We start from the raw sequence: 21,957 nt of genomic DNA, 5'->3' as shown, positions 1-21,957 counted from the left end.
ATCAAATCACCTGAAGGTAATTTCTTATGTAATACATTAAAAAATAGAAACGATTTTTATGAGGTATAAAATAATTCAGGAACTAGTGAAAAAATGTGGAGAAGCCTATGCAATCAGTTATGGCTATCCTATTTAATAAAACCTAGATCCTAATTCGAAAAATGTTCCAGTCCCTTTACATTCAGAAATACAGTTTTAATGATGATATGTACAACAAAAATATAATTTATAATATTTGACATATTAAGACCAAGTGTAATTTTCAGATTAAAATTCTTACTAGGAAACCCGTTAAGATTCTGACAAAACTGAGAAACCCTATAAGGCTTTTTACAGGCAGTGTTTTAAAATACAATATTATATTTTCTACTGACATCTCTCCCCAGATACTTTAATACTATGTCTTCTGTTTTACTTTCTGATTTCACCTCTCTGGTGTAAATTTTACCAGTTTTCTCCTAAGTTTGTGCCTTCACTATTTTGGGGGTGTTTTTGTTCCCGTCGCCATTTCTTGGCTTCCTCATTGGGGAAAGCTGCAGCTCAGATCACCCCCATTTGCCTGTGTTCCTTCCCCATCTCCCCCACCGCGCTCCACTCCCTCAGCTGTTGCCTCATTTTCCTGGCCTCTGCTATGGAGGAGGCACTGGGGATGCAGAGACGCTTGAAACACAGCCTCTGCCTCGGGGAGCTCCCCCTTACGGGTTCTGTTCTCTCTTCTAACATCCTGACTCAAGGAGCTCCTGGATAACTCCTTCTGAAATGACTCAAATTTGAACCTGTGGAATTCCAGTGTTTCTTTGTGAGTCGCCTGCATTTCCTCCAGTGATGTGATGACTGTAGATATCACGCTGTCTCACTTCGTGGCACTTGCACCGTGGTACCTTCTGCCTGGAAACTGACTCTGTAGATCCATCATCCTGGCAAAGCTGACCCTGGACCTGTTTTGCCAGGAAGCAGTTATTCACAACTTCAATCAAGTGCTTTTTTATTTTCACATTTAGTAACTGTTGCCTTTGGGATGCTTTCCCACAACTTGGCCGTGATAATCAGGGTCCCACTCCCCATGGCAACAGAACTAGCTTGTAGGCATCATGGTCACAGCTACCAGCTGGAGTCCCTACCAGGGCTGAGGGTCGTCCCAGCCTGGCCAGGTGGGGATTGTCTATGGGTTTTAATCCCCTGGACTATAGTCCCTTTCTTTGACTAAAACAGTGTACAGAGTTGACCATATTTCAGTTGCCAGTGGGCGGATAAGTGCCCCACAGTTGCTTATAAAAGGGAGAGAGGATGACTGTCTTCACTCAGTATAGTTTCTTCTGCAGCGCGTGTTGCTGGCTCAGTCTGACACCTGCTGGTGGATGCTGTGTGTCTCCTCCTGACATAGGCTTTCTGTCTGTGTGAAGAACAATCTAGAAAGGAGAGAGTTTCGGTTGGAACCATTCATCATTGCTTGTTTATTTGAAGGCTGCCATCATTTCTGCTCTTTGTTTTTGTTTTTTTTTCTGTTAGGAAGTAAGGTGTATATTTACTGTCTGATGGTGTGTGGGGGTTTTTTTTCTCTTGTTTTTAGGCTGATATTCCAAATAGGTTTGAAATGAAACTTCACAGAAATAACATATTTGAAGAGTCCTATCGGAGAATCATGTCTGTGAAAAGACCAGATGTCCTGAAAGCTAGGCTGTGGATTGAATTTGAATCAGAAAAAGGTCTGGACTACGGGGGCGTGGCCAGAGAATGGTTCTTCTTACTGTCCAAAGAGATGTTCAACCCCTATTACGGTCTGTTCGAGTACTCTGCAACGTAAGTGTCTGGAGTGCATTCAGAAGGTGTCCGCCCTGAAGCAGTTTTATTCTTCGTGAATTTAAACTTAATGAAAGAATAAGCAGCTCACTCAGAGGTGAATTCACACTGCTGATTTCAGCCCCTCCCCGCCAGCCCTTATAAGTCCAGAACAGGTCTGACTCCACATGGTGAACTCACGTACTCTGTGAACACCTAAAAATAATTCTTCTCTTGTCTGTTGTGTTCATGTAACTGAGATTGAAAATGTGTTGGGTACTTAACGGTAAGGAACAAGGCAATTTTCATTCATAACGTTATGTTAATTTAGGAGAATTTGTCACTGTCAGAATTCAGAAGGTTGTTGTCTTACGAACAAGAATAGTTTCTGAAGTCAAATTACTTAAAGGCAAACTGAGGACCCGTCCTTTAGGATCCAAAGGACCATGCCCACCCCACCTTGCATTAGGATTTCATCACTGCCAGGCATGCAGACCGAGGCAGAGTCCATTGCTTTCTCGGGAATCAAACATTGCTACTTGCAAGGCCACCCTTTCCTCCTCCAGGCTGTGGCTTCTCCAAAGGCTTAGGCAGGACCCGAGCCCCCAGTAAAACAGTTGACCTTGAAAAGCAGCCTGTGCTCTGCAGGGACAAGGGTTCTCCCATGTCTTCCCCCTGGTGCCGGTCTCCTGGGGAGCTCTTTGGGAAGGCAGTCTCAGTGTTCTTCTCCGATGCTCCGGCCAAGAATTTCCCATTTTGTAAAATTGATAAAAGCCATTGAAGTGGAGGGGAGGATCCAGAGGCGAGATCTGCACCTCTTACCCACATCCCCAAAGCTGCCCCCAGAAGAATCTGGCCCCGGAGCCCATTTTGCAAACCACCTATCCTCCTGATGGTGAGATCAACGAAGGGCGATGAGGTGCACGTCAACATCTTGAGGTTTGCACTGTTGGGACAGCCGTATGTTGCTACCAGTGGCCTCCAGGCCTTTCAGGGCAGAATGCTGGTCAGATGGATCAGGGGTTGGACCCCTGGGAAAAATTTTAATCCCCGAACCAAAAGCTTCTCAAGGGAGTTAACCCCCTTTCTCACAGAGACAACGTGTTGCACTCACACATAGCTGGGAATCCATGTCCAGCCCCTTTGGTATGTGGGGCTTCTCAGCTTCCCAAAATCCTTGGCTGAACCGTGTGAAATTGAGATTTTTGTCGATCAGCAGTAGTCAGATCTCCAGTTTCTCACGGTTTAACGTAACGGCATATTCACCAGCTCTAGTAGACCTCCGTCCTTGGTCACGGAAAAGGGCTAACCAGATAAGCCCCGTTGTCTAGCTTTTATGCCTTATCTGTCAGGTACAGGATGTTTGTAGGCACGCTGTAAAAGCTTAATGATGGGCAGCACTGGAAAATTCAATTTCTTGCATGTCTTATTTATTGCATTTATTTACCACCTTTCTTTTTCTCTCTCTCCCTCCCTAAAAAGGGACAACTACACACTTCAGATCAATCCCAATTCAGGCCTCTGTAATGAAGATCATTTGTCCTATTTCACTTTTATTGGAAGAGTTGCTGGTCTGGCAGTATTTCATGGGAAACTTTTAGATGGTAAGTTATTAAAAAGTGTTGAAGTAATAAAAATTGGACAGTGCTGTCTGTGGTCTCTTATCAGGTGTCTTATCTTTCACATCATAGGTTTTAAGCAAAAGTGCTTCACTGGTTCTCCCTCTGTAAATCAGTAGTTTCTTTAATGTTTTGTCCATAATGAAGGTGCTTTTTTTTCCTGGTGTCATCTTAATCTGATCACTGAAGACATAGTGTCTACACACAGTTTGAAAAAGGTTTTTTTTTGAAAAACTTAAGTGTGAAACACAGAACATTCTGTATTTGTGCATTTTCTATGTTTTCCAGAATAACATTTCTTTAGCAGGAACTAGATTTGATGATAGATGGAAAGTGTTGATTGAAAAGTTCATTAAAATGGTCTGATTCGGCCAGTATCCTGCCATTGTCCTGTTTGTCCCCAAATTACCATTTTTTTGAACGTGAAGAGACTGTAAATAATTTCAAAGCAGTGTTATAACTCAGCTAAGACCTTGACCCCTGGGATCACTGCTGAAAGAGATGGCACAGAATAATCTCATTATTATCTAAAGCACGTAAGTCATGCAAAGTACCAAGAATTTCAAGGTACCTTGGAAGTCAGGAGTGAAACCCCCCTCCCTGGCTGAATCAATAGGCTTATAATAGAGACTCCTTATGGATTTGGTCATTGAACAAGTAGTGCCCTTAAGAGAACATTACAGAGATCATCAGTGAGGAAAGAGAATCAGAAATATTTTTGAAGAATTTAGGTGTGAAATGGTTGAGAGTAGAAGACAGATCAAGATTTAAGATTGACACTGCAGTTACTGTAGAGAGACATTTCCAGGAGAATTATGTGAATTGCATTTGTGGAACCTTAACTATGCTAGTTGATGTACCCTGTGTACTTTCTCCTTTAATAAATTTTTACTGGTAATGGCTAGCTGATTTTGATCCTCTAATTTCAACACTGTATTTTTTACGGGGGGCGGGGCTGGTGGCAGGAGTAAACACTCTTTTTTCTGATTGGGGGAAGCTGGTCTCACTCTGTATAGGTATATACAGTGAATGTATTTTAATTTGCAGCACTGAAGTCATGCCATAGATTATTAGAACGGCCGTTATGTACCTTCCGCCGAGAAAGAAGACGTTCTTAGTTGCTACAGGGGAAATAGAAGTTTAAGCTGAGATCCTGACCTCAGGGGACCGATGTTCTAGGGAGGGTACGAGAAACATGGGTCCAGAGTCCAGCAGAAGGGAGCACACGGAGGTCTCTGGCGGGGAGCGCTTTACCGGCATTAGCCTCGCCGGGAGGCTGTGGTGGGGTTGGCGCACTTAGAAGCTGGGATCGTTTCAGAAGAGCAAGGACGGGCCAAGAGTCAAGGCTGCCTGGAATAGTGATGGGGGCATCTAGGTCCCTGCTGCAAAAGGAGATAGGAGGTAACCGTGTCCTCGGGAATTGCAAGAAGAAGAGCCCGAATGCCCCCCAGGTGTGTGGCCAGCAGTGTCTTTGTTTCCCGGGACCATGAACGGCCCTGGAGGCAGAGCAGACACGCTGCACATCAGATCAGCCCCTACTCCCTTCTGTGGCTTCACCCCCCCAGACAGCAGGGGCTTTGAGCCTCAGCCGCAGGGCCACACTGAAGCCAGTGGGAGCGGGAACGGGCTGCAAGGGTGGCTAGTTAGACCTGGAGGGGGCGCTGAGGATGGGAGTTGAGGGTGAAGGGGGAGGACTGAGGTTCCGGGGGCACCTGTGTCAGGAGGTGCCTTCCTAAACCCCTTCCCCCAACCCCGCCCCAAACCAGGCCCTCACCTTACTGGAGAAAACCCTCAATTGTTCTGTCCTGGTCTCTCATTCAGATGAAAGCAGGTTAATCTTCTATTTCATGCTCGGATGCACGGCATCGTCAAAGATTTGAAACTAACTCAGTTTTCACCGCGTTTTAGGTTTCTTCATTCGACCGTTTTACAAAATGATGCTGGGAAAGCAGATAACTCTGAATGACATGGAGTCTGTGGTGAGTAAACAGAGGTCACTCCCGCGGGCCGCACCAGCAGCTTGTGCATTATGGGAAGGCAGCTGAGACCATGCTGTAGTCACAGCAATTTTTATGGGCATCGCCATTCAGTATGGACAACAGGGATTGTTCAAGAGGCTAACTGATCTCCCTGAATTTTTTAATAAGCAAATCATTGTTCACATTTCCTAGAGTCGTGGTATTTAGGGTGGGTACACCCACATCTCAGTTACCTCTGCTTACTCGGAACTGGTTTGACCAAATTAAATCCAGGGGTCATTTGGAGACCTCATTGCTGCCCTTGTTTTCCATGGAAAACTGCTAATACTGCACACTTAGAGGTTCATCTGCTATCGCTCTGTTTTCTGACCTCAAAGAATGGCAGGGAGCCAGACCAAAACAGTAGATGAAGGGAAGACTATTTATACTCATCCCAGATACGGAAGAAGGGTAAGGGACTACTACAGTGTAGGAGAGGAATGAAAAGTTAGAAACTAATTGCTAGCTTTTGATTAGGGTTTTCATGCCGTAGTTAACTTATTTAATCTAGGCTGACCATTTTAGAGCTGAAAGGCTTTTCTATAAAGAACAAAAGTTGATGCTCTTTTCCTGATATACTTTTGCTTCCGTTTTTCGTTTAATTTACCTGTACTCCCACCATTCACCTCGCACCTCTCACCATTCACCAGCCACACACGGGGCCATCAGGAAGCGTCTTCGTCCATTTGGGGTGTTTGCAGCTCTGCTTTCACGTTCTGTCACTTGAGTCAGAAAGCATCTTCCTCCCCTCAGCCTCGCTGCCGTGTTGACTGTACGTGTTGTGTAGTTGGCTATATGAGCTGTGTACCCTTCCCTCACAGCTCATCCTCTGGGTGTGGAAGGAGAGTAGAAGGCCAGCAGTGCACACAAGTCCACTGAGCTGGGTTTTCCCCGGGCGGGCAGCTCTGTGTATCCATGGTACCCGTGTCGAGTTTCCCTTCAGCTTTTACCTGTAGCGTAGGCTTTATGCTTTTGTTACTGTATGGTGAGGAAGCTAGGAGTATAAAAATCTCTCTCCAAGTCTAAAGTAATTTTATTCGCCATGTTGACAGTCGGTGCACACGTTCTGCTTGGTCTTCGTCGAAGCCCTGGGGCTGCCCAAGAGACAGAGGGGTCCAGGCTCTCGGGGCCTGTGTTCTGGGCTTTGACACCAGGGCAGCCTCTTCCTGTTTGCTCACAGGGACTTGCAGAGAGTGCTGGAAGCACAGGAAGGGGCGTAACTTGAAACCATTGGTATTTAGGTAGAGCATTCTCTATCCTTCCTCCTTTCCTCTGATATTTTCACTCTTAAAAGATGGGGAGTATGTTCATCTCTACATGTTCAGTTCCGTAATGTTATGACGGCCATCCAGAGCAGGCTGCTTCCTCTTGACAGAGGACAGGATCCAACTACAAACCCCTGTTACTACCAAAGCAGTTTTTTAGTTTGTATTTTTAAATTAAAGTGGAAGAGAAGGTTTGGGGTAGAGCTGGAAACATATTAGTGACTCAGGCATTTCTTGAGATTCTGGATGGAATTACATTTAAAGGACATAATTATTTAAAGAAGTGAGTGTGTATTTTGGGGAAAAACGCTTAATTTTAATTTCTGTGTCATTTCTGTAGGATAGTGAATACTACAACTCTTTGAAATGGATCTTAGAAAACGACCCGACTGAACTGGACCTTATGTTTTGCATTGATGAAGAAAACTTCGGGCAGGTATGTGTGGGTAACCCCACGAGCTCCCCCTTGACTTTCAAAGAGTCTTTGCTTCTTTGAGTCTTTGCTAATTATCATCTGATTGTATCAGTATCTTATTGTCATGCCAGGAAGCCAAGTCCCAATTACAACTGCCTCTCTTCCTGCAAAGTTAGAGACATTCTAAGGCCTCTGGTGTGTGAAGTAGCACCTACTTCTCACATCTAAAGCAGATCTGAATGTGAATGTTTGTGCCTTGGTTTTTTGGGGTTTTTTGTTGTTGTTGTTGTTTTTGCGGTACGCAGGCCTCTCACTGTTGTGGCCTCTCCCGTTGCGGAGCACAGGTCCGCGGCATGTGGGATCTTCCCGGACCGGGGCACAAACCCGTGTCCCCTAGCATCGGCGGGCGGACTCTCGACCACTGCGCCACCAGGGAAGCCCTGTGCCTTGGTTTTAAATTTTAGATACTTCAAAAAAATGGTGTAAATGTTTACTTAGTGTTATAAATACATGACCAGGAGTAGGTGATGCCTGGGGAGGGCCTTGGTTTTTTTCCCTCTGCTTTAATGGTTCCCTTGTCATGGTGAAGTTTGTCTTTGGGGGCTCAGCAGGCTCAGGGTCTTCTAATGTTCCTTCTTGCTTTGCACCAATACTGTCTTTAAGGCTGGATTAACCATAAAGATCAATTTCAAAGATAAAGTTGCCTTCTTGGAATTCTCATCATCATCCTCAAGTTCTGTAGGATGTGTTTGTCTTCAACCTGAAACCTTTGGTTCATTTGTCCCCCGGTGATAACGGTGCTTTTGGGAAGGACTTCTCAGGATTATCCAACCCCTGGTACCTGTCCTTTCACAAAAGCCCAGAGAGAGTTCCCATCTACCAGACCAAGTGTACGTGGCCTTGGCGTTCATGAGACCATGGAGCCCGTTTTAAGGGTTGCTAATGGAACATGACATTGATTGGCTCTGCTGTCCAAAAAGTGTGCTCACGTTGGCTGCCGTTTCACGATGCTGTGCTCAGTTTTATAGGTGAGGTAAGGAAATCAGGTCCCTGCCCTCTTGGGTTCGCAGTCTCAGAAAAAAGAAGCTGGTGCCGCTGGATACAAAGAAATTAATGACACATGGGGTAAAAACTGTTGCGAAGGAACGTGATCACACACACCAAAATCACTTGTTACATCCGCTCAGGCCAGGAAACCGTCACTCGTGTGAGTCCCAGAAGTGGGTGGGTCTCAGGGAGTCTGTGTTTTCTTTCCTTCCTGGTTGGTTGAGTTGAGGCACCAGGAATGAGAGAGACCCTGGGATTAATGGAAATCATCAACGAGTCCATTAACAATCTCATTTTGCCCTCCCCATCCTTTTTCGCTCCGTACTGTGTTTCATGCCCCCAAACCTTCACAGACCGATGGACACTGCTGTCCTTGTGGGAGTCCTGTCGTGGGGTGGGGGAGGGAAATCTCTTCTGCACCACGCCCAGAGCTGTCCCCTCCAGGTTAGCGGTGGCCCCCCTGCCCAGGACTGAATGTAAATGGGTTCTGGCCCTTGTCTGCTTCCTTCCTCCACTGCTCCCTCCCCTGAAGCCCCTGCAAGTCACCCCCACTTCACCCCTTCTCCCCCCACTCCCCACTCCGCTCTTCTCCTTCCACCTCTCCTAAGCCCTGCTGCTCTGCTGGCCCCGCGACGCCGATGCTCCCCTGCCCACTTCTTTCCTTGTCCTGCCCTCGCTCGCTGGGCGGCCTCTCTCTGCGCATCTCTGCGCTGCTCACCGCCAGCCTCTTACCTGCAGCCCACACCCTTCCTCTAGCGTCCAGATTCCCCCTGCTTCGGCTGCCTCCTGAGCTGTGTCTCCTGAAAGACCCACAGGTCCCCGAACTGAAAAAGCCACTTTGTCCTCCCGACCCCCGATCTCCACTCCGGTCTAACCAGTGGCCACACCCTCCCCTCCGGCCTGAAACTGGAGTCCCCTTGGAATCGTCCCTCTCCCTCCGTGTCCAGCCGGTCACTGCGTCCTCTAGCCCCAGCCTGCTCGTCGCTCCCCTTGTCTGCCCCCTTCCCTTGTTGAGGCTCTGCCGGTTCCTTGGCTGTGTCGTGTAGCAGTCTCCCTGGTCCCTACGTCGCCCCTCGCTGCAGTCCGTTCTCTGATGCCTCCACACATATGCTCCGGATGTAGTGGTTCTAAAGAGCAAACCTGGACCTGTAACTCTTCTGCTCGACACACATTCTTCACTGGCCAGCCTGTGCACTTCAGTGTGAATTAAAACCTTTCCTGCATGGCTTAGGACCCCTCGCTGCCCACCTTTACCTTCCCTCCCAACACCTCCGTCCTCTCACCTTCACAGCCATGGGGTGCCTGCCTCGGCGTCCCCCAGGATGCCCCGTGCCCTGTCACTGGCTGCGTGGCACCCTCTCCTTGCCGACCCATCCTCCCCTCCCCCGCCATAATGCTCTGTCCTCTAGCCATCCCCGGCCTGCCGCCCGCTGTGAGCCCCCTGAGGGCTCCTTGGTTTCTCCAGTGCCCGGTGTGTAGCGATGGCTGCTAAATGCTTAGTGAGCAAAGGAATGAATCATGCTGCCTAGGTTTTTTTTTCATGTTATAAGTAATGGAAGCTCCAAGTGTGAGACAACAAAATAATTGGAATTGCAATGACTTTTTTAAGCTGGACATATTTAAGGGTCTTAACTGCCAATTTTCAAAGGATAACACATGGCTAACCATCCTAGAACTGTGTCTTCTTTGCATTTTTAACACATGTAGGGAGGAGTAGAGATAAAGAACTAAGGAAGATGTAAAATCAGTCTTGGGTGTCAAATGCAAAAAAAAAAAGGTCTCTTTATATTATATCCACTTGTAGAAATCCATATGACTAACTTAACACAGTTCAGAAGACATTAGTGATGCCAAAGTTAGAAGCAGACTAAACCTTCCTTAGTTACAGTTAAATGTAACTATTTCCACCTAATAAGTACAAACCACACAAGATGTTTGCATTTTTTAAGTAGACTTCTAATAAAGATTCTGATGGTCGTTATAGCTCATGTCTATGGTTCATTAAAAACAATTCTTAAACCTCCTCATTTAATGTGGGTTTTTCTGACTTTGGATTGAATCAGGTAGAGTAAATGCAGTCATCAAAACAGACTCACGAGATGAGTAAGATAATGAGGTGCCCTACTTGTGAAATTACTGGCTTTCCTTTTTCGAAAGCGAAACCTGATTAACGAGGAACTAGCGTATCTATTTTGCGTTCTGGGAGGAAATGTAGAGTGAATTAAGCAGCCATACATTGATCTCATCTCCCACATCCAATCCATCACCAGGCCCTGTTCATTTTGACTATTCTTCAGTTCTCTCTGTTCTCCTTGTCTGTCTCACCAACAGTACCCAAGCCTAAGCTACCATCTTCTCTCGTAGACTCCTAACTGGTTTTTCATATCCACCTTTGGCCTCCTACAATGGCAGAGTGGTCTTTTCAGAATGTGAAATGATCATTCCATTCCTCTGCTAAAAACATGCAGAGATTTCCCACTTTATCACTGTCAAGATAAAGACCCAAGTCCTTAATTTGCCTCATGAAGTCCTGCGTGGCTGGGCCCTGCCTGTTCATCTCCAGGTGCATTTTGCATCAGTGCTGCCCCTCATGCTTTCTGGGTCTGGTCCCACGAGACTGCTTGCACACACCAAGCTCCTTCTTGCCGCAGGACCTTTGCACATGCCATTCCTTCAGTGGGGAACACACTCCCATCGTCAGTTCAGACAAAGCTAGCTCTGACCCAGGACCATAGTACTTCAGAGTATCTTCCGTGTCTCCCTATGGCAGGTACCATAAGTGACTTTGCATGTATTTGTATGGTTATGTGTTTAGTATCTCTCTCTCTCCCGTCAGACTCAGTCTCGGTGATGGCTGCCCTGGGTCTGCCTTTTGCTCACCATTGTGCACTCACCATCTGGCAGTGCCTGGTACAGGGTAGACACTCAAAATAGAGGTGTTGAACCAAAAATGTGGACGTCAGCCAGAGGCCTGTGCAGGCCTCCCCCTCCCCCAGCCCTCTGCAAAACTGCTGACCGTGCATTGCCATTTTCTAACCCAAGAGGAAGCCCACGCCTCCTTGTGCAAAAAGATAAAGTCATTTCTTCACTAGAGTGAAGTTACCACAGAAGTGAAATGTGCGTGCAATCGGCCTTCCTTAGTGCTTTTAGGCGCTCTTTTTCTCATTCCATGATTAGAAATACCAGGCCATGACGTTCGGTGGCAGCTGTCACTTCATGTAATGAAATTGCAGCTGTTGCCGCTGTTTTCCAGTCTGCTTTTTTTCTGGTTGGTGAGAATCCGCAGCTGCTGGTTTCTGGGGCCGACTGACAATGTTTCAGATGAACAAACTTCAATATTTGAACAGTCGTCGTATGCCAGCCAGAAAGAATCAACCATACACTCACGTACAGCCCTGCACGCGCATGCCCCACCAGGAGGAGACATCCTTTTAGAGCCGCGCCAAGCAGAAGTTCTTGACTGCAGTCAGCAGAGCGGCGCCTGATTTGGTTGCTTTGAAGAGGCGCTAGCGGTGTGGACTTCCAAGAAGCTGTGCAGTAGGGCGGGGAAGAGAATGGGCAGCAGCCTGTCGGAAAATTCTTGAGGACCTGGCCTGAGTTGGGTGAAGGCATATGCATTCTCAACTGGGGAGACGATACCGCTAGGGGGCAAAAACTGGACAACTTTTTGTCTTGGAGGACAGGAAGTCTCAGCCATTACAATGGCCTGTGGTCCTCCAAGGGGGCCACAGAACATAACACGGTGCACCGTGGGTCTCTTTGGTAAGATTGCGTGGGAGGGAAGGGGCAACTGGGGGGTCTAAAAAGGCTCCTGGGGGGTAATTAATGGGGAAAAAGGCTGAGTTGGGGAGAGGGATAAGGGAAGAGGCAGAAACTGGAAGTAGGAAGGAGAGAGAGGTGAGAGGCAGAGCGAGGTCGTGGCTGGAGCTGGACAGAACCAGACCAAGACCCCAGTGAGGAGGTAGTTCCTCAAAGACCAGGTGAAGGCAGTGGGGCTGGTGGCAGCTGCAGGAAGCATGAAAGCAGAAAGGTGGGCCGGCCGCTGGGAGAGGCTGGGGAGGATGAGGACAGCGCCCAGTAACACGAGCAGAAGCAGTCAGGCCTTCCTCTGCCTGGGTCCAGGATACCCGATTTGACCTAGACAGTTTCTTGGTGGACTCCTCAGACATTTGTCATAAAGCAGCTGAGGAAGATCGGGGAGGTGTGTGTGAATCTGAAGTTGTCACTTGCCACAGAAGAGGGGTCCAGTTCTGTGAGAGCTGCATCCCGGAGCTTCCTCTGATCTTTGTGGTCTTTACGAAGAAGAGAGAGGAGTTCATACTTGGGCCAGGAGACTGCAAGAAAGTGCCGTTTTTTTCTACGAGCACTTATTAACCCCCTTCTGTGTGCCAGGCACTGGGTTAGTGTCTTCATGTTGGGTCCTTGAGGAAGGAGTTCAGACACAAGACGAGAACTATATTTAAAAAGTGGAATTTGGGACTTCCCTGGTAGCACAGTGGTTAAGGGTCCGCCTGCCAGTGCAGGGGACACAGGTTCGATCCCTGGTCCAGGAAGGTCCCACATGCCGCGGAGTAGCTATGCCCGTGTGGCACAACTACTGAAGCCTGCGCACCTCAGAGCCCACGCTCCACAACTACTGAGCCTGCACTCTAGGGCCTGCGTGCCGCAACTACTGAGCCCACGTTCTGCAGCTACTGAAGCCCTGAAGCACTCCTAGAGCCTGTGCTCTGCAACAAGAGAAGCCACCGCAATGAGAAGCCCGCGCACCGCAACAAAGAGTAGCCCCCGCTCGCCGCAACTAGAGAAAGCCTGCACGCAGCAACGAAGACCCAACGCAGCCAAAAAAAAATTTAAAAAGTGGAATTTGAACAGCAGCCCACAAGTGGTGTGTGAGGAGAGGGAGATGGGGGTGGAACACCAGCGGAAGCCTGACTGAGAGGCCCCTAGGGCTTGGGGAGGATTTCCTCTAAGGGAGCAGCTTAGGGAGCAGGCCTGGAGGCCCCCTTCCCTGCCTACCCGGAGAAACCATGTGACCCACGGCTGCCCCAGCCGTCGATTCCTTACTCAGCACAGAGAGTATGGTCCGGTCTTGTTGTTTTTTCTTTTTTTCTTTCAAAAACAATTTTATTTATCTGATTGCAAAATATTAATCTTAGTAATAAAAATAAAGTCAGTACAATAAACACATATTAAAGTCACTCATAGTTCCTACCACCTAGAGAAAAATCACGAGTAAAATTTTGATTTGTATCTTCCAGAATGATTCTCTGTAAACACACACACAAGGTTTTATCTTTTTAACAGAAATGGAATTGTACAGTGTATACAGTTTTAACTTAATATATTGTAGGTACCTTTCCATGTCAGTAAATACCATTTTAATGGCTACACCGAATTCCGTTTCACAGACTGTACCTTTTTTAACCGTGCCCTCGTGGTCGGCATCTGGGCTATCTCAGTATTTCACTCTGTAAACAGTACGATGAGTATAATCCTGGAATATACGTTTTGTACACTTGACCAATTTCTTTCTCTTGGTATAAGTCCTAAGAGAGAAATTATTAGGAAGAGGCATATATGCACATTAAAATCTTGACTCCTGTTGCCAAATTATCTTTTCAAAAGGTTGAACCAGTTAGATCCTCACCACCAGCACTGATAAGAACCGTTTCTCTACGCTCAGCAGTGCTGGCTGATTCTGCCAGTTTTCATCACTAGGGGCTGCTTTTGGAGGCGCCAGAAGTGTTTTTCTCCTTTCCCCTCCCCACCCTGTCTCATCTGTGGTTGACCCTCTCATTCAGTAGCTCTGGAAACTGCAGCTCCCAGAAAACATTCTGTTCTAGCACAGCTGAACTGTACTGAAAGCCTCTCAAAATCCAGAACCGGGCTTGGATTTATTAACTTGTCAGTTGGTGTGGATCTGATAGAAAAATCTCATCATGGAAGGGAACGGCAAGACAATCTTCGAGGAATAAATGGGGGGAGAAAGAAAAACTGTCTTATTAAAAAATATTACAAAAGTGTAAATGAATACTGACTACAGACCCCCAGATAATCGACTACAAAAGTGTAAATGAGTACTGCTTACAGACTTCCAAATAAATGTCAAAGAACTAAAGATGTTTTACTATAAGAGACCTCCCATCCCACTCCCTAAGTGGAACTGTTTAATATCTTCAAAAAAGTGCCACGACCTGCGCAGGACAGGAGCAGGTCACCACGGGGGGCAACTGGATGGAATGGAAGACAGCAGCCGGAAGGGGGCACCCGGCAGGAGGGAAAGATTTGAAGAAGAGTAAAAATATAGTAGCAATTAAAGTCCGTACTGCATTTGCAAATATTTTCTCCCATTCTGAGGGTTGTCTTCTTGTCTTGTTTATGGTTTCCTTTGCTGTGCAAAAGCTTTTAAGTTTCATTAGGTCCCATTTGTTTATTTTTGTTTTTATTTCCATTCCTCTAGGAGGTGAGTCAAAAAGGATCTTGCTGTGATTTATGTCATAGAGTGTTCTGCCTATGTTTTGCTCTAAGAGTTTTATCGTGTCTGGCCTTACATTTAGGTCTTTAATCCATTTTGAGTTTATTTTTGTGTATGGTGTTAGGAAGTGTTCCAATTTCATTCTTTTACATGTAGCTGTCCAGTTTTCCCAGCACCACTTATTGAAGAGGCTGTATTTTCTCCATTGTATATTCTCGCCTCCTTTATCAAAGATAAGGTGACCATGTGTGCGTGGGTTTATCTCTGGGCTTTCTATCCTGTTCCATTGATCTATATTTCTGTTTTTGTGCCAGTACCATACTGTCTTGATTACCATTGCTTTGTAGTATAGTCTGAAGTCAGGGAACCTGATTCCTCCAGCTCCGTTTTTCTTTCTCAAGATTGCTTTGGCTCTCCGGGGTCTTTTGTGTTTCCATACAAATTGTGAAATTTTTTGTTCTAGTTCTGTGGAAAATGCCAGTGGTACTTTGATAGGGATTCCATTGAATCTGTAGATTGCTTTGGATAGTATAGTCATTTTCACAATGTTGATTCTTCCAATCCAAGAACATGGTATATCTCTCCGTTTGTATCATCTTTCTTTCATCAGTGTCTTATAGTTTTCTGCAGACAGGTCTTTTGTCTCCTTAGGTAGGTTTATCCCTGGGTATTTTATTCTTTTTGTTGCAGTGGTAAATGGGAGTATTTCCTTAATTTCTCTTTCGTATTTTTTGTCATTACTGTATAAGAATGCTAGAGATTTCTGTGCATTAATTTTGTATCCTGCTACTTTACCAAATTCATTGATTAGCTCTAGTAGTCTTCTGGTAGCACCTTTAGGATTCTCTATGTATAGTATCATGTCATCTGCAAACAGTAACAGTTTTATGTCTTTTCTGATTTGGATTTCTTTTATTTCTTTTTCTTCTCTGATTGCTGTGGCTGAAACTTCCAAAACTATGTTGAATAATAGTGGTGAGAGTGGACAACCTTGTCTTGCTCCTGATCTTAGAGGGAATGGTTTCAGTTTTTCACCATTGAGAATGATGTTGCCAGTGGGTTTGTCATATGTGGCCTTTATTATGTTGAGGTAGGTTCCCTCCATGCCTCCTTCCTGGCATATACCCTGAGAAAACCATAATTCAAAAAGAGCCATGTACCACAATGTTCATTGCAGCACTATTTACAATAGTCAGGACATGGAGGCAACCTTAATATCCATTGACAGATGAATGGATAAAGAAGATGTGGCACATATATACAATGGAATATTACTCAGCCATAAAAAGAAACTAAATTGAGTTATTTGTAGTGAGGTGGATGGACCTAGCGTCTGTCATACAGAGTGAAGTACATCAGAAAGAGAAAAACAAACATCATATGCTAACACATATATATGGCATCTAAAAAAAGAAATTGGTTCTCAAGAACCTTAGGGCAGGACAGGAATAAAGACGCAGACATAGAGAATGGACTTGAGGACACGGGGAGGGGGAAGGGTAAGCTGGGACGAAGTGAGAGAGTAGCATTGACATATTACACTACCAAATGTAAAACCGATAGCTAGTGGGAAACAGCTGCATAGCACAGGGAGATCAGCTTGGTGCTTTATGACCACCTAGAGGAGTGGGATAGGGAGGGTGGGAGGGAGATGCAAGAGGGAGGGGATATGCGGATATATGTATACATACAGCTGATTCACTTTGTTGTACAGCAGAAATTAACACAACATTGTAAAGCAACTATACTCCAATAAAGATGTTAAAAAATAAAAAAATTAAGTCCGTACTGCAGACAGTAAAAACGTTGAATTGATGTTGTGGAAAGTGGAGCTCAGTCACGTGGGAGGGAAACGAGATCCCTTCCCGAATAACAAAAAAAAAAGGACAGAGAAGAAAATATGAAGGGCCGAGACAGAGGATCAGTGGGCTTTGATTGAAAAGGCTGTCTCCATGTGAAAAGGAACAGTAATCAAGTGCATCATCAGAGAAAACGTTCGGAGAGGAACAGGATCTGATACTGAGGCCAGAGAGGCCATCTGTCCCGCGCGTGTGTGGCAGGGCTGGGGAGGGGTCCCTGAAAAGGGACCTCTGCCAAAGCAGGAGATCTGTTGCAGGTTTGAATCTGTGTCCCTTGTGATGGATGCAGCCTGGATGCTTACTCTGGAGAACCCTCTCCCTCAGGCTTGGCTTGGCTTCCTCTCAGATGTAGCTGGGTGGATGTGGGAAAAAAGACCACAAGGAATCCCACCAGAACACACATGTGGTTACCTTTGAATAGGGGAGCTGTGAGTGGTATTTTTTTCCTTTTTATTTCCCTGGAATATCCATGAGAGTAAACATTTTATTTGTTAGGTCAGTAGGCCTCTTCCTTCCCTTCCCTTCCCTTTTGCTACTTATTGCTTTATACACTTTGATGTTAAGCCAGGGCTGGCTCAGAGCAGAGGAGAAGGCTGTGCCTCGAGTTCAGCTGCTTTGCTCTTTTCACTCCTGGCTCACTCTGAGGGGGGGGGGGGGGCTTTCGGGGCTGATGAGCCAGGAGGTGGTGTCTGGATGCACATCAAAGCCTGAGGTTCCCAGGGGTGGCAGGTGAATCCATCCCTCAGCCTGACTTTCTCAGCATCTTTCTTTTTTTAAGTCCCTGTGTTTTGCTCCTTTGAAAGAAATTCCACATATCTTTTTTTTATGGCTATAAAATCTAATTTTCAGCAACAAATCTGGATCTCTGCAGTCTTGATGGTTGTATCCTATCTTTTCTGTTAAAGATAATTACATTTCTTGATAAGTCAATAGCAGATGGAAAAATTGTTGTTCTCCGTTGTTGCTAATGTATGAAGAATAATTAAAACTCATAAATAACCATAAAATAATTTGCCTTCAATGATAACATCTTTAAGTGTGTAGCATTTTAACAATTTAAAAGCCTCATTAGACATTCTCTTGGACACAGAGCCCATCTGCTGGGAAAGAGTTCTGAATAAATTTTACTTATCTTCCTTTTACAGTAAGACGTTATTACTCAGTGATGATATGCACAGTAACTTCATGATGGTGATGTTGTTCTATCTTTGTAATTACAGACATATCAAGTGGATCTGAAGCCCAATGGGTCAGAAATAATGGTAACAAATGAAAACAAAAGGGAATACATTGAGTACGTACACACTTACTTACAGCCTTTTCTTTTATTAAACTGAACAGCATGTTCGGTTGCCGTCCTTTGCCAGAACAGTTCGTGCAGATTATGGACACACTTTTAACAGTATGAGTTCCTTTCAGGCTTGGCCTAATAGGAAGCTGAATTATGGGATGCAAAGTTTGACTTGCGTCATGACTTTCGTGTTGCTGCCATACAGAGGAGCAGTGGGAGGAGAGAAAGGGGCCACTGTTGAGTAACTTGGCAAATACTCTGGGAGCCTGTGGGCATCTCGTCTAAAATTGAGGATTACAACAATGGAGCAGTGGGGTAAAATTGGGAACAACCAAAGAGAACATAGTCCATCTCTCTCCTGACCTCTTTTCCATAATGAAAATGTAGGAGAAGAGTTAAAATGGATATGGAGAATTCAGCACATGGACACATGAAGAATTGTTCCTGCTGTTTGTAATTTTCTTAATCTCAGCGTCCTTTGGTGGGACAAAATGTTGAGCCCCTTGGAAATCTAGCTGTTGGGTAACCCTAGGGGTCTGTACTGGTCAGAAGGTACAGTTGGACAGCTTACATTTTCTCCTTTGGTGTATACGTATGCCTCGAGCTCACCGTTCTGGTATCTTCCAAGGATTGCCAGGTTGCCCTTGCTAGCCCTCAAACAGGATCGAGGTCAGCGTTAACGGTGGTTGGCTCCCGGATCCTAGTTTCTGCTCATCTAGTGGGTTACAGCCATGGCCTGGGCTCCTTGTTTGCATTCAGAATTCCATTTCAACAAGCCGGGTTCCGTCCTCTCTCATCATAGTTGATCACAGGACTTGAATTCAGAGAATTGGCTGAGGATCTTAGCATCCTTCCTTAGCATCTGCCAAAAAAAAACAAACAAAAAACCTACTCTCCTCTCTAATCAGGCGTCTCTACTTAGAGACCCTGACAAAGCGTGGACCTCTCCACTTGCAGGTTGAAAGCTTGCTACACTTAATCAAAAACTAGAAGTAAGATACTACATTTCTTGCCTGTTCACCTCAATTGGCGCTTGTGCTGAGCTTGGACAGTCTCAGCAAGCAGACGACGTCCTGACGGGCACCGTTGTCTTCATTCAGAAAGTGTAGACTTCGAATAGATTTTTAACAACACCCCAGGGTGACTGGGTTTGAAAGACTGAGTATTTGCACCTTGTGATACACGTTGTACGTCGTTCTTTGCAGTTAATTCTTTTAGGTTTCAAATCGCGGGGCGCCTCCACTAGCTTCACTGCAAAAAGGGGACAGAAATCCCCGGCTGCTCCCTGCCACCCGTATCCTCTGGTGCAAGTAGGCTGTCGGGCTGCTGAGTGAAGCACAACCAGTAAAACCTGATACCCTGAGCAGTGAGTGGGCAGCAGGCTGGTCCTCGAGGGCCGTTGCCATGGTGCCACCTCGAGTGTGAGAGCCCTCCACGACGGGGTCCTTGTGCTATTTCGTGACAGGACGCCTTAGGTGGAATCCAGAGTGGATTCGCCTGGCAGTAAATTCTGCTGTACACTAAATGTTGTCACGGGGAATGTGGTTTCAGTGGCTGTCTGTGACTCAGAGATTTTACCGTTAATCCTCCAAGTGTTGGTATAAGAGTATTCGTGGTAACGTACTGATAAATTATACGTCATCCTTGAAAATCAGTACGTTGAATACTAGAATGAATTATCATATGATAAAATACGTTGTAGTGGGTATTCCCCTTAAAAATATGTACATGTTTGTACATGAATGTGGGTGTGTACATATGTGTGTGTGTGCGCGCACGCATTATGCCCATATACATATGTGTTCAAACCCCATTTTCCCTTTTTCTCCAAACAGTCACGTTTATAAAGCAGCTTTGAAAAACGAAGCCTCGATCTGGGGGGAATAAAGAAATCAGTCTTTCTTCTGAAATCCTCAGTGAGATTTTAGGTTCCACATGTGCTCATTATTCTCGAAAGAGTCCATGAACGAGCAGCGTGTACCACAGCATATACCCTCCTTCTCCTTGGCCGCCGTGGGGCTTTTCTCCCCGCCCCGCTTAACGAGAAGCAGTCGCGGCTGGGGGGAAAGAACTGCACACCAGTGATGAGCAACATGGTTAAGGGCTGTCCGTTTTCCTCCCACAGCCTAGTCATCCAGTGGAGATTCGTGAACAGGGTCCAAAAGCAAATGAACGCCTTCTTGGAGGTAAGTCGTGTTCTCCGGGAGTCTTGCCTGTGCCTTTAGGTTGAAAGAGGACGGGTCTCCTCCTTGGGGGGCAAGGAGGGTATTAGACGCGATCACACCCCCAGAGACAGGCGTGGGTGTGGGACCCAGGGCAGGGACGTCAGGCCTGCGCTGCCGACAGCATCTCCAGTCTCCAGGGCAGGAGCGTTGAGCCACTGCGCTGCCACCTTTTCGTCTGTTTTTTTTTGGTCAGTGTTTTCCGGCTTTGCTGCTCTTCTGTTTTAATTTGCCTTAACTGTTTTGAAAGAGAAATCTTTACAGACTTGACCCAGAAGGGCAGGTTCCCCCACAGAGGCTAGAACCATCATCCTGCAGCTTTTGGTGGTCCCCGGGGAAGGCTGGGAGCATCTCTGCCTTTTGCTGCAGTGACGGGTTCTAAGAAATGCGAGGACTCGGGACAGTTTCCAGTCACGCCATGCCTCCGTGATAATGCCTTCCGCCTCATTGGTTGAACTTCTTTTTCTTTTTTCTTTTTTTTTAAATCCCCTGCCCTTTCCTCGTGGCTATCTGAATAATTCCTCACCTTATTAAAGTGTGAAGTGGTTACTACTCAGACCCAAGTATTTAATGTCAGTGATACTCCCAGGCCCCTGAGGAGGGAGGCCCCTCGCAGAGAATAGGGGCTTCCTCGTTTTAAAAACCGGCTCCCTTTGACCCAAAGCGCAATTCCTTTTTAAATCCTGATAATGGATATTAGTTACTTAAAGCGAACAAGTCCCAGCTGCACATTACAAGAACCGATCGATGCAGGGCTCTCGCTGGGCGATGCTCTCTAAAGTTCACCCCAGTTCAGTTACCTGCTCGTGGTGAATATAGCGCCAGCCCAGGCAGAACACTCAGAAAAACTCCAGGACTTAGGGTGAAACGTGTGAGTTAGAGGCGCCGGAGAACAGCAGGGTTCATGCTGTATTTACACGAGAAACCTACCCGGCCCTGTCCCAGGTGATCACACTTTCAGAAACTGGCCACACGCGAGGCCCAGCGACACGGAGCGTCCGTCCTAGGTCACTGACTAGTCAGTGGTGCCTAGCCTGGGGACCGGGGCAGGCTGTCTGTGCTCCCTGGCTCCTTTCCACCCATCACACCGCCTCCTCTCGTATTTCATCTTTGCCTTATTTTTAAATGGTCCGCTTGCGCGTCTGTGGCCTGTGCCTTTGAGAACACCCTGACTCACAGCAACGTGTCATAAGTGGCTTTTGGAATCCGCCTGCCTGCAGCAACCCATATTTTTATAACATTTCAAAAATTACTCAAGTACCTGGATCTTCTGGAGTCTACTGCTTTTTAAACTTTCATTTTGTGACTCTGCTGTTTTTATCTGAACTAAAATTACTGAATACTGTCATATAAATCGTCAGTGAACGGTGTATTTTTCCTGGCTAACCAAAATAAGCTTGTTTATCCTGTAAAATTTGTCTCTTTCGAGGAAAAAGGTGTTGAGCGTGCTTTTCTTTTTTTCTTTCAGGGATTCACGGAACTGCTTCCTATTGATTTGATTAAAATTTTTGATGAAAATGAACTGGAGGTTTGTACTGTAAACATTTTCTGTAAAGGAGATTTTTTTAAAGTATCTCATTACTTCCCAACTTGGTATTTTAGTATTCTCTGATCCATAATGTCCTAGCGAGTAAGCTTAGGTGAATTCTCCTGCGGGTCTCTTAGGGGCTTGCTTGTTTGCCGATCAGGGACCAGGGGATAGCAGAAATAGTCACCTGTAGCTTCCTTGCCCGGGAGAGGGCAGATCAGGGACGCAGCAGACAGGGGGAGGCTCGCTGAGCTGGGTTCACAGCCTGGAGCTGGGGTGGCAGCACCCTGCTCCCAGGGTGGGGCTGGCTGAGGACCCCGGTCCTCCACGCACCCACCGTGGCAGCCGAGTGGGGACTCGGCCAGGGGGTGGGCGACCCCGAGGGGCTGTAGAGCAGGGGGCTCCGTGAAATCGAAGTGGAAGACCCTGAACTCCGTGC

General features: G+C 46.3%; 1 protein-coding gene across 3 annotated transcripts in view; it reads left to right on the top strand.

The window, feature by feature from the left end:
- The window catches only part of NEDD4L (NEDD4 like E3 ubiquitin protein ligase), a 229,020-nt gene that overhangs the window by 198,703 nt on the left and 8,360 nt on the right, over positions 1–21,957 (top strand). For all 3 annotated transcript variants that reach the window (XM_065889716.1, XM_065889715.1, XM_065889717.1), the window contains 7 exons: positions 1,571–1,800; positions 3,262–3,383; positions 5,307–5,377; positions 7,022–7,117; positions 17,698–17,771; positions 19,894–19,954; positions 21,459–21,518. In XM_065889716.1, the coding sequence (XP_065745788.1) occupies positions 1,571–1,800; positions 3,262–3,383; positions 5,307–5,377; positions 7,022–7,117; positions 17,698–17,771; positions 19,894–19,954; positions 21,459–21,518 (714 nt within the window). The remainder of the gene's footprint in view (positions 1–1,570; positions 1,801–3,261; positions 3,384–5,306; positions 5,378–7,021; positions 7,118–17,697; positions 17,772–19,893; positions 19,955–21,458; positions 21,519–21,957) is intronic.

The sequence above is a fragment of the Phocoena phocoena genome, chromosome 13, assembly GCF_963924675.1.
Source record: "Phocoena phocoena chromosome 13, mPhoPho1.1, whole genome shotgun sequence".
Lineage (NCBI taxonomy): Eukaryota > Metazoa > Chordata > Mammalia > Artiodactyla > Phocoenidae > Phocoena > Phocoena phocoena.
Note: the sequence above shows the minus strand (reverse complement) of the source record. Positions and strands in the feature narration are given on the sequence as shown.